General features: G+C 35.2%; 1 protein-coding gene across 2 annotated transcripts; it reads right to left on the bottom strand.

Annotated features, from left to right (window-relative positions):
* Positions 1 to 247: 247 nt before the first annotated feature.
* On the bottom strand, positions 248 to 6,935 carry LOC149782657 (uncharacterized). 2 transcript variants are annotated; one of them, XR_016414417.1, is made up of 6 exons: positions 6,728 to 6,935; positions 5,474 to 5,885; positions 4,920 to 5,032; positions 3,099 to 4,660; positions 1,250 to 1,697; positions 248 to 1,182 (listed from the first exon to the last, which is right to left on the bottom strand). XR_016414417.1 is itself a non-coding variant. In XM_089934149.1 (5 exons), exons 2-5 carry the CDS (start codon positions 5,882 to 5,884, stop codon positions 1,435 to 1,437), a joined length of 2,349 nt encoding a protein of 782 aa, XP_089790275.1. In that variant the 5' UTR covers position 5,885; positions 6,728 to 6,935; the 3' UTR covers positions 248 to 1,434. The 2 variants fall into 2 exon arrangements, 1 of the variants encoding a protein (XP_089790275.1); XM_089934149.1 differs by having other exon boundaries at positions 248 to 1,697.
* Positions 6,936 to 17,590: the final 10,655 nt, after the last annotated feature.

Raw genomic sequence — 17,590 nt, 5'->3', positions numbered from 1 at the left:
ATGTAAAGTATTGGTAATGTTAAATGAATAACACTTTCATCTTTATGCGGAAATTGTGTCCCCAATGTGAGTAAATACTTGTATTTTTTTCTTGCATGTATAATTACATATATTGCAAATATAGTTATAAGTGACATACATCAATACACACACACACTGAAAATTATACCATACAGTCAGACAACGAGCATAATTAATGTGTGGGCACACGGGTGCTTGTTAATATATATGAGCTAAACGTTTCAGAAACGATCAACACTGTTTATTTGTGACAAGTGTGTAATGGATCATATGTTTTATACAACCATATATTGCATGTATCACTGAGAAGGAAAACAAAATAAAAAACACCTAGAATATATTAGGTTAGACTAATTAAAATGGGTTTAGAAAAAATAAATTTATTTCATATTGTATTTTGACTCATGAATTATTATAACTACGTTACAAAAGAATGAATTTTTCATATAAAACAGAAAATTATAAAGACCATTCATATAAATATTACAATATCAACGGATTTTTGAAGGTTATATTTTTACACACACACACACACACACACACACACACACACACATACACGCACATACAGACATACATTTCTTTTATTTTAAACACAAGCAACATATATAGAGTCGGATAAAATATACGAATGAAAGACTAATCAATAAAACAAAGTCGTCCATGCTGAAATTCTTCACAAGAAATTTCCAGAATCGTTTGGCATATCAGACGTTTTCACTGCATGGTATACAGTGTGGCCTGTACAATATTTTGCATTTCAAATGTTCCCACGACATGGTTTACAGCAAGTTCTGTAGGATATTTGTCATTTCACATTTTTCCACATGGTACGCAACGTGTCCTGTATGAACAATATTTGGCATTTCCCTTTCTTTTCACGACATGGTTTACTACATGGTCTGTACGATATTTTTTTCTGCCTAAATCGCAAATCCAATTTTAGCGAGATTGAAACTAAAAGCAAAACGATTGATTAAAGCAGTGCACTATGGGAAATATAATTAAAAATATTTTTGGTTAGGAAGTTTCCCTGCAAATATTAAGTTATTTCAAAAGGTTACCCGACCAACCAGTCTCTAAAAATTCAGTATTTCAGTAAGGTCTAAGATATAACAGAAATATATTATGGTATAAAAACATATTGTACCAAACGAGGACCTTATAAAATAATGGGATATAACAGAAATATATTATGGTATAAAAACATATTGTACCAAACGAGGACCTTATAAAATAATGGGAAAAGAAAGGTATTGCGTCAGTTCCTGTTGATATTAAAAACAGGCGTAGAGAAAAATTAAATGCCTGACATGTTTCTGACTGATGGAATTATTATACGGGCAACCATTATTTGACATGCCGTGAGCCTCACTTTTTTTGCTTATCCAATGCATAACGTCATCTTCATATTCACTGACGTTTTTCACGCGGTAACCTAATCGATGAACGAATGTAATCACACACTCCGGGCACGCACTTCAGGTTTGATGGGTCGTAACGCATGCCACGATTACATTGCTGCACGTGCAATTTCCCGTGCCAACACCTTGCATACATATGGCAAGAATTCATGCATTGATACTGCAGAGTGGGGCACAATGCGGTGTCTTTTCCATCTTCGCTAAGAACTGCACATGGTTTGTTAACAACACATCCGTACCCTAGATCGCACCCTGTTGGATAAAAATAGACAAGGTCTTAAACGAACAGTAACTCACCAAACAACTCACAGCACAAACAGGCAGTACCGAATAACTATTTACCTATATGCCCTTTTTTCTTTGTGTCCAACTATATTCTTACTTATTCACCCTACCAATATTTATTAACGATTTTTATCAAATCTATATTTTGTTTTAGTCACAATTTTTGACCAGAAACATGTCACAAATTTTTTTACACAACTGAATGTGTACTACATTCGAGAACGCTCAAGGCTAAAAAAAAATAGGAATCTTTTGTGAGCATTTTTTGTCATTTTTTACACCTCTTGGTGTTTGAAGAGTACATTTGTAGAAATAATTTGAATGCGGAAAATGAATGATAGAATTCTTTAGAAAAAAGAAAGGTACAATTCTGTTGCAACATAAACTGTTTTGTCTGAGGATAAAGGAAGGGTCAACAATTTATATAACTTTCTTGCACTGCTAATTTATTGCAATATTGTTTACAAACTACTTTATGAAAATGAATCTGTTGATTTAACTTCGCACGTTTAAGGATTTGATATCGTTAAGAGAAAGCGATATATTTAAATCTTGCGTATCTTCTAAAGTAATGAAAATTCAGGATATATCAAGAGCAAAGGTTAAGTGAGTTCGACATTTTCATTTATGATGCATTTCGTTGAGATACATTAGAGCTTGAAAGGAGTTTGTTTATATTTATGCGCAGACAATCGTGAAGAAATTATTTGTCAGCCATGTCACAACTCATGCTGCTCTCAAGTGAGATTTCAAAATATGATGGTTTGCGGTTGTTGTTATATACCCCATCTTCAGAGGTCGATGTAGACATATGTTTCCGGCTTTTCTCATGCAATTTCGCCCTCAGATAACGTATTTACATTGATAAATATGTTTACATTGTACTAGCTTGCAAATGTTATGTTTCAGTGACCAATTTAGCCCTTGAATCATCGAGAATTTGTGTCATGAAGAACAGTTACCAAATATCAAAATGTAGCAACGTCTATAATCAATATGTACGATTCTGCCCGAGGGGGGGGGGGGGGATGAACAATGTTCATATTTTAAAGGTTTATTTATTCTTATTTCAGGAAGAGAATATGACTGCATTTAATTAAAGAAACTGATATAAATCTTAGGAAACAATAATGTATTCGCACGTCCTCAATTTCCATTTATTACTGATCCTCTCTCTCTCTCTCTCTCTCTCTCTCTCTCTCTCTCTCTCTCTATATATATATATATATATATATATATATATATATATATATATATATATATATATATATATATATATATATATTAATCAATGAAATATTTAAAAAAAACTTTCGTTAAAAAGTGCATGACCATGATATGAAAATATGAGCTGAAGCTTCTACCTACCAGGAACAACAGTGGCCTTATCGACTGGTTTCCGAGTTACATTTTCTGGTGGAACAGGCTGCTGCACAGGAGGCTGTTTGGATGGCCAGAACCAATCTGTCTGGAAATCGCAGTTGAAGGCAATGAATATGTTTGCATTGTTGAATTGAGGACAACTTTTATCAGCTGTGAAATCCCAGACGTCCATCACCGCATTTCCGAAGTCTGAACCGTAATGTCTCGGGAAGGCAGAAGTAAGCCGGACAGCTCCACTGCAAGGACGGTAGATATTTGAATTTCGTACCTTACAAACAGGTCTACACGCTCTGCCACACGAGTCGGTAGCTTGGAGTAGGGCCAAAGAGCTTTCTTTGGCTGGATTCTTTACTGCAATATAAGCGGTGGATTCTGTAATAGCTATACGACGATCAACGATGGCGTACTCCTTATATATTCCGTCGTAATTAAGACCGATAGATTTGATGTAGATAGACGATATCCTCTTGTCTCCCTCTGCACATGTATCGTATTTAGCGGGTTGTCCGCTCTTTAAGTATTGATATACGTTGCTGTACGCTCCAGGGGCATAAATATCGTTTGTCTTGCTGGCTCTGCCGTTATAGATAGGGTATGAACCATAGCTTTTGTACTCCGGAGGTCGTCGGTAGATAACCTTCACTGGAATGTAGACCCACTGACGAATGTCACTCTTTCCATTTAGACAATAGTGGTTTTGATAAGGCTTGTCTTCTTGCGTGTGAGTTGGAGGTGGAGATGGGTTTGGACATATAGTAGGCGGTCGTGTAGTTGGTATGGACGAAGTAGGAGCGACAGTGGTGTGTCTCGTTTGGTCATTTTCCCACTGGATTACTTCCGCCAGCGTTCTGGAGACGCAGTGAGCATTATCTCTGAAAACAACGCATTTGAGATATTTAGACCCACAGTCTGGGTTCTGTACGCTGCAGGTTGGTGGAGGATCATACTCGTAGATTTCAGCAGTAAATGTATTACTCAATCCATCTATCACTGTCATCTCAGCGAATCCAAGTGCCGCATCCGGTGCGTGCAGGTGTGCAGCTCCCATAGTGGTTGGATTCTCAGGGTAGTCCGTCTCAATATTCACTCCATTTCTCTGAGAATTTTTTCGGAATGCCTCCCAAACAAAATCTATAAAAGTATGGTGGCTCCAGAAAGCCGGGTCTAATGCAGACGTCTGTAACATGGCCATCTGACCGTCAACCCATCTGTGGATTCCATTGTGATGAAACTCTAAATCACTCTCTATACTTGAGTCGGCCCCACAGATTTCTCTCATTCTGGTCATCCTTGTCACGTTCACAATCGCTTCATCAGTCATAGGAGGTCCATCAGCCCCAATATTCCTTATGAGCGGACCAGCAGAAGTTGACCATCCACTTCCCAGAATTCCGCCGGACGCTTCACCAGATCCTGTACCGAGAAGTCGGTCAGTAAATAAAACAGTGCTGGTTGGTTGATCCATCCTTGCCTCTAGACGTGAGTCCCAATAAGGGATTGTCACTTCTGCGAACTCGGGGCCCTGATCCCTCAACATATTTTCATACCTAATAAAAAAATTAAAAAAATAAATAAATAAATAAGAAGACAATTATGCAGAGCATTGAGATTTAAACTGTATATGCACATAGGTAAAGCAGAAAAGTAAATTTAAATAAGCCACACGGGTTTTCCCATGTGTTTTAGAACAAAATCATCTAATGGGAATCGACGTCATTGAATTTATTTAATTAGGAAAACAAATGAAATTAAACCAGGGAAATATTTTTTTTCAAATCAGTGGAATTAAATATTTAAAATAATTACATCAATAGATAAACTCTGTGCCAGCCGAAGAAGTTGCATCCTCCATGAGCTGAGATGGATGTAATTCCAGTATGAAATTCTGCCAGTGCCTCGTACACGTTTGGTGCTGTGGTCTGGAAAGAACGTACGTAAGCACAGTAAAGGTTTTGATCAAGTATAACTTAAACATTTATAAAACTGCGGTACTAATATATTGAAAAAGCCGCTGAATACTAAAGTCTGTCGATGGAAAACAACCACAGTGATCATCACTTCTTTTTTTTTATTTTTCTTGATATTCGACGTCATCGTGGTCGTCCTATGATTGATATCATGATGATTTTTAGTACTAGGTGTTGTATTTGATGCTGCGCAGTAACATCAGCATTAAAGGTAATAGGAATATTACTAGAAGTAATAGCAATAGCAATAGTACTAGAAGCAATAGCAGTAGCCGTAGAGATAATAGTGTTTTAATGATATCAATAATATTAGCTTGAATCATTATCACAGCTTTTATAATAATATTTGTAGTAGTAGCAGAAATAGCAGTTGCTGTTTATCATTTTTGTTACCGTGTTCGCTTTAGCTGCTCTTACAGCCCGGAAGTAAAGATCAAGTTCTTTTTCAGACAACATTCGGATCTCCTTTCGCCTTCTCTTTGGTCCACTGGGAGCGACTTGGCGCTTGACGAGGCCAGTACGACGGACAGAGAGATGCACTTGATCAGAAAAATAATTTACTAGTTGTCTTGTCCCAGTAGTAACGTTTCTACCACCATGTACGATATTGTCATGCTGCCATTTATATACGTTTGTACACCATGACTGAATGGCATTTGCCGGAGTGTTTGACGTGGACGTTTTCTTCTGTGCTACGTAAAAGTTCCATGCTAGTTCTTCAGGGACGTCTGTTTGCTCAACTGTTGCTTTGACATATGGAACCAGGCTGATCATGACCACAGGGAGAGAGATAAACCAGATCATTCTGAAATATAAAAATGTTAATAATTATTCTAGCGAATATATCCTAATAGTTTGTCACGTCTCATAGCTATAATTGTATTCCCGTTGCACATGTTCTCTCTCTCTCTCTCTCTCTCTCTCTCTCTCTATATATATATATATAAATATATATATATATATATATATATATATATATATATATATATATATATATATATATATATATATATATATATATATATATATTGTGCTTCACTGTTGTCCCTTAAACAAGACCTTCATATTTCACATATATAAAATCAATTTCAAAGTAGAATCAAATGCTATCCACGATAGGGAATAGATGTTCACTTCTTCACTTGGTCATTTTTAGATAAATAATGATGGACAGTAAGAGTTTTGTTTTAACTAAAGGTAAACCAGTATAATTGAGGTCAAGGTTGACTAAATCACCTTGTATATCCACTGACCTCACATATGGTTGACCGGTTGGAAGCAGCTAAAGTTCGTAACATTAACAGTCCGTGAGTACGAAGTCGTAATTTCAACGTTTACTTGTTATATTCATGTTAGGAAAAAAAAAGTTGATCACTGCTCGAAACTTTTATCGGACACTCAATGGAAATATCAATATCAGTTTAACTTATTTTCTACTTAGTCATGTAATTCAATTCATTCTACCATCTAACATGTAGAAAAATACGAATTTGTAGCAGTCAAATTTGCAGAAGTCAAATTACAAAACAATATCTTGAAAAAAATGATTTTAACAATAAAATTTCTCAAATGCTAAATACTGGCAGCTGATAGCAGTGATGTTCGTATGATTTAGGTAACTTAGATATGTGTACATACGGCACTTACCTATGTTTGAAAGTTCACTCCTATAAAGTGTACCTTTACTTAACTCAGTTTCCAAATATTTTCGTTTCTTTTAAATTTGAAAAGAATTATTATACGATCAAAATTATAAAGCTAAAATGCTATCAAAATCTGTTAAGTTTACTTCACTCCCAGTACGTGTGTACTACAAGTCCATTGTTGATTTCCACTGATCACACATTTGGAGTGGAATATATATTAAGCCTGAAAGCCTGGAATCCGCCAATCAAAACTAAACTCTGAGGAAAGGTCGTTTTGTCATGACTGAAAATTTTTTTTTTTCCTCATAGTTGATCACGTCTGTGAAGCATTAAGCGGTTACGGCAGTGATGGATTACATCTATAACGCAATCAGCACCAATCCTAACAAAATATAACAGGACATACGACTAAATTCTTTCACAAATATGCTTTGCGTTGTTTGTTTTTCTCCTATCACCTACATAACAAAAGACGTTGTGTCACAAAACGATGCGTAAGTATGTAACAGTGCATTACAGTGCTGTGATTGGATTAAAATAGCATCATAATGTGGTTTTCAGTCGTAAAAATGTCATTTTTATAACGAAGCTAGACCATAAAAGAAATTTCATTTACGCAAGAACAAGAAGTAAGGTGCAAATGCTTTAGTCATGCACACACACACACACACACACACACATATATGTAAATGTACGTATGTATATATATATATATATATATATATATATATATATATATATATATATATATATATATATATATATATATATATATATATATATATATATATATGTATGTATGTATGTATGTATATATATATATATATATATATATATATATATATATATATATATATATATATATATATATATATATATATATATTGAAAAACATGGCATTTGTACTATTGGTATATCAAATTGTGATCCGTCCGTGGCGCAATAATAGGAATATATAAACATTCTTTTAACTGCAGGCCTATAGATCAATGATGAATTTCTATTAATTCATTAATCATAAATGACATATGAAAATAACGATAAAAAGAATTAATAGTGCCTGTTTTCTACATGAAATTAAAATGGTACACAATTTCATCGGAATCCTTTCTATTTTTCCATTTTCCTTCCCCTCTTGTGCGTAAGGGCCAAAAAAAAAATGGCAAAAACCTGGAGTGAGAGAGAAAAACATATGGGGCTGCACGAAAACATTAAAACTGAAATAGTACCAAGTAACCTACGGTGATCTGGTTCGTCGTAACGGTACGTTTACGCTTTCCTAGGGATCTATCTAAAGTGTTCATAATATCAATGATACATAGTTGCAATCGCCAGTAGACAGCATATATGTTAAATTTGTCGGTTACGAGGAACACATACTGTAGCGTATTTAGTTGTCTTTGTTTCTTAAACCTATTATAATGTTTTAAAATTCGATTATTATTTATTAAAAATAACAATATCCAAATGGTCTCCCCCATCCTCTCTCTCTCTCTCTCTCTCTCTCTCTCTCTCTCTCTGGATTATCGTAGCTAGATACGGGCAAAAATTCTTGAAAATACGAGCGTTGGGGATTTTCGCACCTGTCATACGACGATGTCTCTGGACCTATGAACGATGGTAAAGTCTAGTCAAACCCTCCAAGAATGAAGAGAGACAGAGAACTAGAGAGACAGAGAGAGCGACAGAGAGAGGGAGTAGTGGCATCACTTGCAGAGTGCGGACCACACCGTGTGACACCATCAGAGAGAGAGAGAGGGGGGGGTATTTTAGAATCTTTAGAAATGTTAATTAAAACAGAATTATGACTTAGATGAACTGTCAACATATTAAAATATTTTAATTACCTTTTGTTGGCTCGTCATTCCGCTAAGTTTCTAGTCCACACTAATTGCCATACGGAAATACGTGAATGTCTGACAGTTCAGGTTCAGTGTACACAATTTTAACCGTGTTTGTGGTACACTACTTTCTTCATAAAAACCATATTTGATGCTTAAATCAAGAGTATGTCTTATATTGATTTAATAGTATGTACGCTGTATCAGTGGTATACCACTCTTATAAATTTTTCATTAAATGGAACCTGTACAAACCTCGCTTCCTTTTAATGAAAAATGTATGCATCTTGTGGTATATCACTGATACAGCGTACATTATATATATATATATATATATATATATATATATATATATATATATATATATATATATATATATATATATATATATATATATATATATATATATATATATATATATATATATTCTAATCGAAACCAACTGGAGATTTCCACCAATCAGAACGCGTGTAACATAATTCATTCATGGTGTGATTTCTATTTTCCAATCAGAATGCAGGTAACTTGTGACATCACTTTCTCACTCATATTCCCACAATTTACCATGCTCAAGAATTCACAATACTTTACTGTATAAGGAAACCGAACTCGGTATAAAAAGTTACACCATAATTAAGAACGATCATTTTAAGTTCAGACGCATACCAAAAATAATGAATTACATATAGAAACAGTGTGAAGAACCCACGTCTGACTCCACGTTCAGCCAAGTCGAGAGAGACGCTATTTCCTTCGACCAGTGAGATGCTGTACTGTGTGACACTTGTGATATGTTACGACCTTACCACTATGCTATTATTTTACCCAGCTATGGATATCATCAGTACACTCACAAACCAGTTACAGTACCACCACACGTTCATCACGAATCACGAATCAAAGAATAATACACATTTCCGGTCGATTTGTCTTGCTCTAGTAATTTTAAAAGTTGATTTCAGACGTTCCAAGGAGTGGCCTATTTATTTGGAATACCTCTGCCCCAAACCTAGCCAGAGCCACTTGGGCCAAGGGGATATTGGGACCAAAACCCGTGCTTCAGTTCTGGTGTGAAATATCACGAATTGGAATTGAAAGATACAGCTTCCACGGGCATTCCGGATGTCCTCCGTGCTGTCGGTGCATTCCCTTGATTGGTACAAAATATCATAAAAGAACTGAATACTTTACCTTTGGTTCATTTACAGTGAATTGTCAGGATTCATTCCAAAACCCAACATCGTTTTCTATCTTTAAACTCATATTTCCGTAGGATAACAAGACTAATTCTTGGGAAATACTATGTGAAAAGCAACTATCTATGTCGGTATAAGGCTATCGATGTCATAACATATGCCATTAGCATCTGCAAGAACGAATTAGAATTTTGTACATGGACAGTCCAGAAGAGCAGATTTAGAATCTACTAATGGACCAGAAACTTTGTAAAGATTCAAATGAAACGGAAAAGTACAATTGCATTCAAAAGCATTGATAACTAAATGACTGACGAAGGCTGTAGAAACGTCGAAAGAGAGGCTTTGTGCCAAGACATGATATAACTCTTTTGCGAACACTTATAAAACATGCCATGCCAGGACATCTGTCACCAGTGTGGTACTGATATCAAGATATATGTCCTGTTTAGGACTGTACTTCAGATTCTTCCTCAAGAGCTCCAAGAATGCATTTATGGAGAGTTTGTCAAGATTTTCAAGTGAAATGAAAAAAACAAATTCATCCGAAATGGAATAAACATTTCAATTATTGGTGTCTGAATGCCATAAAAGACCGGCTACTTATCAAATGATCAGATAATAATAAACTGCAAACATGACATACAGCTTTCAATGACTTTTGAAGTCTGCATGGTAAAAAATTTGGTGGAAGGAAGCCAATGGCAGTGTTCAAGACTTCGTTGATTATCAGCTAATTTTGTAATAACTTATTCCATAAGTCGAAACCATTCATTCAATTCGTGACTACATTTCTCTATTTCTGTTACCAGCAGATTCATTCATGGAAAAGTGTAAATTATTGCAAACACGTGACAGCCAAAACTGTGTGACTTTTGAAAGAAAGAAAAACATGAACTTTAAAGGTTTTTTCTTCATTGTGGTTTTTCTTACCTATGAATTTGTTATACCATGGAACAAATGACTGGTATAAAGGTTTAAATGACTTGTGTCGCTTATGGAATCTTAGAATTCCAAACACAAACTGATAGTTATGGCTAATCCTCTTATCTAAAGAATGAACAGCAAATGACAATCGATCAAAATAAAAACGGCTTATTGAACGAGGAGGATTATTCTTTATGCTAATATGACAGTTCTTAAATTTAGATCTTCCTTTCTTCAATAGCCGGAGCTCGTTTCGTAGAGCTGTTAAGGTAGAGACGTTGACAGTGACACACGTTACTTGAACATCACATTTGTACCCTTGGATCTAATGGAACGACGACCATTAACTTTAGTTTCTAACAAGCATGGACGGAAAACGACCGTTGATACGAACAACGGATACCAAGTTTACCTCCAAATCCTAATCACACAAAGATGTCTCAGTTACAAGAAGCGTTACAGTCATTAATGGATCAAACAGACCAATCAGTGGCCGAAAGGTTGCAACCTTGCTGATAATTATTGCAACGATTTTCGCTGTTTCATCAGAAATATTTAGAAGAAAACAAAATGTAGCAACTTCAAAGATGACGAATGACACGGCCACAAGAATGGCGGAGAAAGCAGATGTTCAACGAGAATTTAAAACTCTACCCGGTAAAATAACCCATTTTCCAGCACTTACATCAAGAATGGTTTGAAACAAAAACGATAATGATCACATCCTTGCCAGCAGATGATCAAACGAAAGAAGTGAAGAATCCAAACCAAACAAGAACAGACAACAAATGTGCAATCATCTTTCACTACCAATTGCTCTTCCGACACCTAAAGTATTTAAATCCCAAGCAAAGGTCATGCGAAGAAATTTATCTGCGGTTCGTTACCTTCTGGAAGAGCAGCAACAACACTGGCAAATTCTTAGCCATCTTTTACTACAATCCTCTCTACATTGATAACTACAGATATATTCAAAAATTGTATCTTGCAAGATGTATTATTGCGGTTAAAAACAATCGAAGTACACGTTACATAAACTCGTACAAGGAACACATTCCAAAGTCAAACTAAATAGCAAGAATCCGATCATGAAAATAGCACGTCGACTTAGCTGATGTCTCTTATTTGGCGTCGTGAATTCGAAATTACAAATATTTGTTTTGTGTCATCGACATGTTGTCAAAATCCTCCGTGTTAGTTCCTTTGACTTATAAAACAAGTTACCAATTATTAGTGCAAGCTTTTCAACTGGTCTTGAAACATCGAGGGCGACACCCTATACGATAGAAGACATAGAGGTACCATATTTCTAAACCATGCGTTTAAAAAAAAATTGAAACAATTTTACACGTCAATATATTTAGATGATATGAACGGAAAAGTGTTAAAAGGAACTGTTTATTTTCCCAATTGCAAAGAGTAACATAACAAAGAAGACGATGTATACGATATCAAAACAATTGCAGTCTATGAACACGTAAAATTTGAAAACATCGACTCCACGAAGTGAAAGTTTCTTTAAAATATATCCATCCGATTTCGATTCTTAACTTGCAAAGTCATTTGGCATTGATGGCATTGACTGTTACAATACATGGAAGTCGCCGAAATGCCGTTAAACACTACTGCATCTTCCTTCTCAGAGATTATATATTCCCATAGCCAATGAGGTTGTGGTCTGGAGAGCACGTTATTTGACTTTGTAACAACGCATTAGTCAATGTGTAGTAATTAAGGTTAGCTTAATAAATACTTTTTTCCACACATTCTTTAATTTTTCATACCCCCTCTCCCATCAAGGACGTAGAATGGACCCGGTGCGCTCTCGTGCATATTCCCAAGGGAGACTAATGGATGCAGTAGCCGAGGTGGCCCATTGGATAACGTGCTAGACTCGCGAAAAAAATATGCGGGTTCGAATCCTGCCATTGGATCAGTATGGGTCAGTCTAGAGTGTCTTTGGGTAAGAACCTTTTTCTTCAGATTTGGGCAAATTCTAACTAGCCTATAAAATAGCAAAACTAACTGCACTACATTAGAAAAATAAATCTTTGGTATAAATAATTTCACCAAGAGAACAATTCTGAATGACACAAACATGAAACATCTGCGCCTGATCCAGCATGAATGGGGATAGTGTTCGTTATTTTGAAGCAACTTTAAGAATGATATAACTAATACGAAATATATCAGTTTTGATACATATAAACGGTAACAAGAATATGAATGTTCTCTTTTTCGCACTTATGTATACACTATAGAATACAAACACAGCACGTCGCTCATAACGTTGATTCGCGGCTTTTTGTATTTTCTGCTGTATTTGACGTCATCATCAATCTGCATGAAAAAAATTATAGTGAAGACTAAAACCCGTGTTGAAAACAAAGCTGTTTTTAAAACCCATATAGTGGATGTCTTTGAAACCTGATTTATGGCCGATTTTATTCGAAAGTCAAACTTTGTCCTTTGTAAGTAATCAATCCTGATACCTCTGCAGCTTATTCGGCATAGAATAAATTATATAAGCAGTAAATTGTAAAGATGATAGTATACTGCAAGAAACGTCATTCCTAAAACGACTAAATCAGAAAAGCGATGAGGTTATAAAAATGTCAAATATGCATTAATGTAGTTATGAACGATATAGCTTACCAATCTATGGTTAGCTAATTAACGTTCTAACAAGATTATGCAAAGTGAAGCCATTTTATGCATTGACGTCTGAGCTCCTTAATATATGTTTTCCTACATTAAAATAGACCACAACAGCTCATAAGTCTGAATGGCAACATACAGTTCAAACAGTTATGTTCTAACTCACTTTGGAGATTGGGTTCGAGTCCAATCTATTTAAAATCAAATCACCAATGTCCTTGGCGAAGACCTGACAGCGACCAATTATGGGTCATGTTCTGGTAACCTTTGAGTTAGCCAATGGAAATGCTGCTTTCAGACATGTGAAAGAGAATCAGATCGATAGGCACACACTGATGTTCTTCAGCTATATTGCTCAGTCTTCCAAACCCGAAGATAAAAGGATTCATCTGATTGGCTGATAAAATTAGCGAGTCTGGTGATTGACACAGGGCAACAAAACATGACCCCTAAGCGATCGCTGTCAATTTTCACGTAGGTAATGGAGATCTGATTTTAATCGAGTCGCTCATCAGGAGTAGCAATTCTTAATTTTAATAGTAATATTATCTTTACTAAATTATAAACGGACTTTGATGGTCGACTAATTTATGGAGAATTGACATTTAATAATACACGCTACCGTACTATCAACATTTACGCCCCCACCCCTGATTCAAATAGAAGTAAATTTTTCACTTCCTTATACCCGTCCTTTACAGGACAGCATAATAGTATTCTCGTTGGGGACTTTACTGCGATTCCAACCCACAATTAAATAGGATTGCTGATTTAAATAACTATAGTGACACCTCTACTCAAATACTAAAATCTATCATATCCAATTTTAATCTAACAGATTCCTTTCGCAAGTTAAACCCCTCACTTAAAATGTACACATGACACAGGAATACATCTCCCTACTTATACTAACCAGTCGAATTGATTTATTCAACATTTCCAAAAATATATCGAATTTCCTTATAAATACTCCAATTGTTAACAACACTCAATCCGGTAATTTAATGTATAGAAGCCAACTCTTCGTCAGCCTATGTTAAGGGTTACTAGAAATGTAACAACTCACGTTTAAGCCTTAACGCCATAAAAAAACTATTGCAGACCTTATCGAAAGAGAACTATAATATCACGACTTTTCGCTAGAATCGTGGGATGACCTGAAAGCTAAAATTAAAGACGAAATTACCAGATATTCTATTAAAGCAACTTTCTAAACTTAAATATTCTGAAATTAAATTATTGAATAAAGATTACATCAAATAAAGACAGCAACATGACACTAACAACTCCTCCTCCAATTGCACGAACGAAGCACGTCTGTAAAGGAATTACAAAATGATACTTATAAAGGTTCAATAATTCGAAGTAAAGCAAAAATATTAGATAATAATGAACTACCGAGTCAGTTCTTCTTCCAAAAGACGGTTGTAATAAAATTATTACTGAAACTGAATGCAATAACGTGACATATAACTCTAGTATTGATATTTTAAACTGTTTTATAATTTTATATTCCAAATTATACACATCCGAAATTAATAACGAAATTCTTTTTGACGAATTTCTAAGTAGTTTACCTCGACTAACTGAAGAAGATAGCCACTGGTCCTGACGGATTAACGAAAGAGTTTTATGTCACTTTTTCTTTGTAACTTTTAGGTGATACGCTTGTCAAATTATATAATTTTATTTTTGAATCAAAACTTTGTCCAATTCTGAAAAAAAACTCAGATATTGCACTATTATGCAAGGATCATCAAAATTCCGGTAATATGATAATTTATATACCTATCTCCCTATTGAATTTAGATTACAAAATTTTATCAAAAATTATTACTTTGGGAAAGTTATGTCAAAAGTTACACACCTACATCAAACATGTGGAGTTAAGGGTCGTTCTATTTTCGATAACAGCCACTTGATAAAAATATTTGTGATTATACAGAACAGAAATACCTGTCAATCGCATTTACGTGTTTAGACTAAGAAAAATCCCTTCATTTCGGACAACTACAATTTTATGTAGAAAACTATTAGAATCTTTCAGGTTTCATTTCGATTTTATTAAAAAGACATCTATTTTCTACACTATCATGGTAAATAATGTTACTTTAAATCCGCTTCCAATTTTAAAAGGAGTACGTCAGGGTTGCAGGACCCCTCCCCCCCTTTTTTTTTTAATACGTAATAGTACATGAACCTTTCGCAGCCAGAAAATCATAGGTATCTTAAGTACGAGGTACAACAAGGACCTGTAAAATCTTCCTTTACGCGGACGATATCAAGGGATTCTGTTGCACAGCCAAATCAATCGAACGATATTTATTATGGACACGCATGTATGAGAAGGTCTCTGGGGCAAAGATAAATTATATCAAATTAAAAGGTATCTTCATTGGAAAATGACGTAGTCGTACTGATCACCCTTTCGGCATTCTATGGATTGATAAACTAAAATTCGTAGGTTTTCTTTTTGGTAATGACTTAATCCCTGATGACCACTGGAAGAAATACTATAATAAACTTGAAAATACACTATTACTTTAGAAAAGCAGTAACTTATCCTTTGTTTCCAAATCTCACTTAGTTAACCTTCTAGCCTGCAGTCCAATTTGGTACACTGCTACCGTGATGGACCTTCCTAAACATTATAACATTGCAATCAATAGAAACATGTTTGTATTTTTGTGGAATTCTAAGTTTGAATCCCTTGCCAGAGGCGTGAGTGTGAACTCCTTCGCAGCAGGTGGTTTTATCATTGCTCTTTTTGAATTCAAAATAAGAACCCTTCGTATACGGCACATACCACAAAAATTCTCAACGATGAGTATTCGGTAAAATGGAAATTCTTTGCATGTATTGGATTCGGTCGGAACTAAAATCTTTCAACCCCACTTTAGGCTCAAATAACTACACAGATACATTGTACGTACCCAAATTTTACGAAAAACGCATAAGTGTTGGAGGAATTTCCCGAAAAGACCCCATCACCAGAGATGTGCGTTTTAAAGCTATTCACGACATATCGCCCGTAAATTATAACATGCTTTGGAAACGAATTGCCAAATCCAAATTATGCCTTTCTGTGCCTGTATTGAAACTGTAGACCATCCATTATTTGAATGCAAACTTGAATTCCCACTACAAGATATAGCTATTAAATGGTTGAAAAAGCTAACCAAAATTTTCACAATTTTCTGCACTTTCCTCATATTTGGATTTTGTATGTAACGAGTTCACGCCTGCACATGTGATATATTATACATGTGATGCATATGGTATATGCGATATATGTAAATAGTAAATAAAAACCTTTGAAAAACAACAAATATGTATCGTTTTACAACATTGTTTAATTTTCATGAAGTATGTATTGTTGCGTGTTTAGGCTCTCATAAACAGTAACAAAGAAAAAGTGAAGTCAACAAGCTTTGTAAAATTTGACAAATAATTTATTTCCCTGGAAAAACAATGTAAAAATGAGGAAAAGAACTTACGGTTTTAAGAATCAAATCCAAAATAATCCAAGATCAATCCACGAATTAAAAATTATTAGTCCTAGTAAAATAATGTTCTAGTGAATTTGAGTTTGAGTCCCGACGAAAACCCAAAATGGAAGATGACGTATGCTTTAACCTGTATAGTACGGATGTGTCTACAGTTCTTTGCTGAACCACTGAAAATATTCTGGTGTTTGAATTTCCGAATAAAATTTCAAGAAATGTATTTGCCCAAAACTTCTTTATCAGCACTCAGATATTTCCAGGAAAATAATTAATCTTTCATAATCCAAATAATTTGAATAAAAATTAAAATGTAACTCAACTGGCCACAACAAAACACCTTTCAGTGTCTAAGATAAAACGCCCGACTAACTACATCCTCTTTAGACAAAGGTTATACATTAGCTTGAGACGCGGGCCCCGAGTGGCCGAGTGGTCAAAAGCGTTATTCGTTATGGATCACTGCCATCTCACCTCTGTCTGCGTGGGTTCGAGTCTCGGATTCAGCCAATGTGGGTATGTGAGAAAGCTTGCCAGTAGCTTCTCGTGGGTCGGTGGTTCTTTCCGGGGTTTTCCCGGGTTCTTCCTCCATCATTAATACTGGCCGCCATGTATATCCTATCGTGTGCTGAAAAATGGCGTTAAACCCTACAACAACAACAATTAGCTTGAGACGCAAAACAGATTCCCAGATGAGGGTCATCCCTCCAGAATTTCTAGAACGTCGTAGAAGCTATTT

This window comes from Sinohyriopsis cumingii, chromosome 15 (assembly GCF_028554795.1).
Source record: "Sinohyriopsis cumingii isolate HCF-2022 chromosome 15, ASM2855479v2, whole genome shotgun sequence".
Lineage (NCBI taxonomy): Eukaryota > Metazoa > Mollusca > Bivalvia > Unionida > Unionidae > Sinohyriopsis > Sinohyriopsis cumingii.
This window is presented reverse-complemented; position numbering and strand designations above follow the sequence as displayed.

Coding starts and splice junctions, on each gene's coding strand:
- LOC149782657 (XM_089934149.1), bottom strand. CDS start 5,884: ATGATCTGGTTTATCTCTCTCCCTGTGGTCATGATCAGCCTGGTTCCA. Junction 4,661..4,919: donor CACAGAGTTTATCTATTGAT/GTAATTATTTTA, acceptor TTTTTTTATTAG/GTATGAAAATATGTTGAGGG. Junction 1,698..3,098: donor TAAGGCCACTGTTGTTCCTG/GTAGGTAGAAGC, acceptor TTTATCCAACAG/GGTGCGATCTAGGGTACGGA.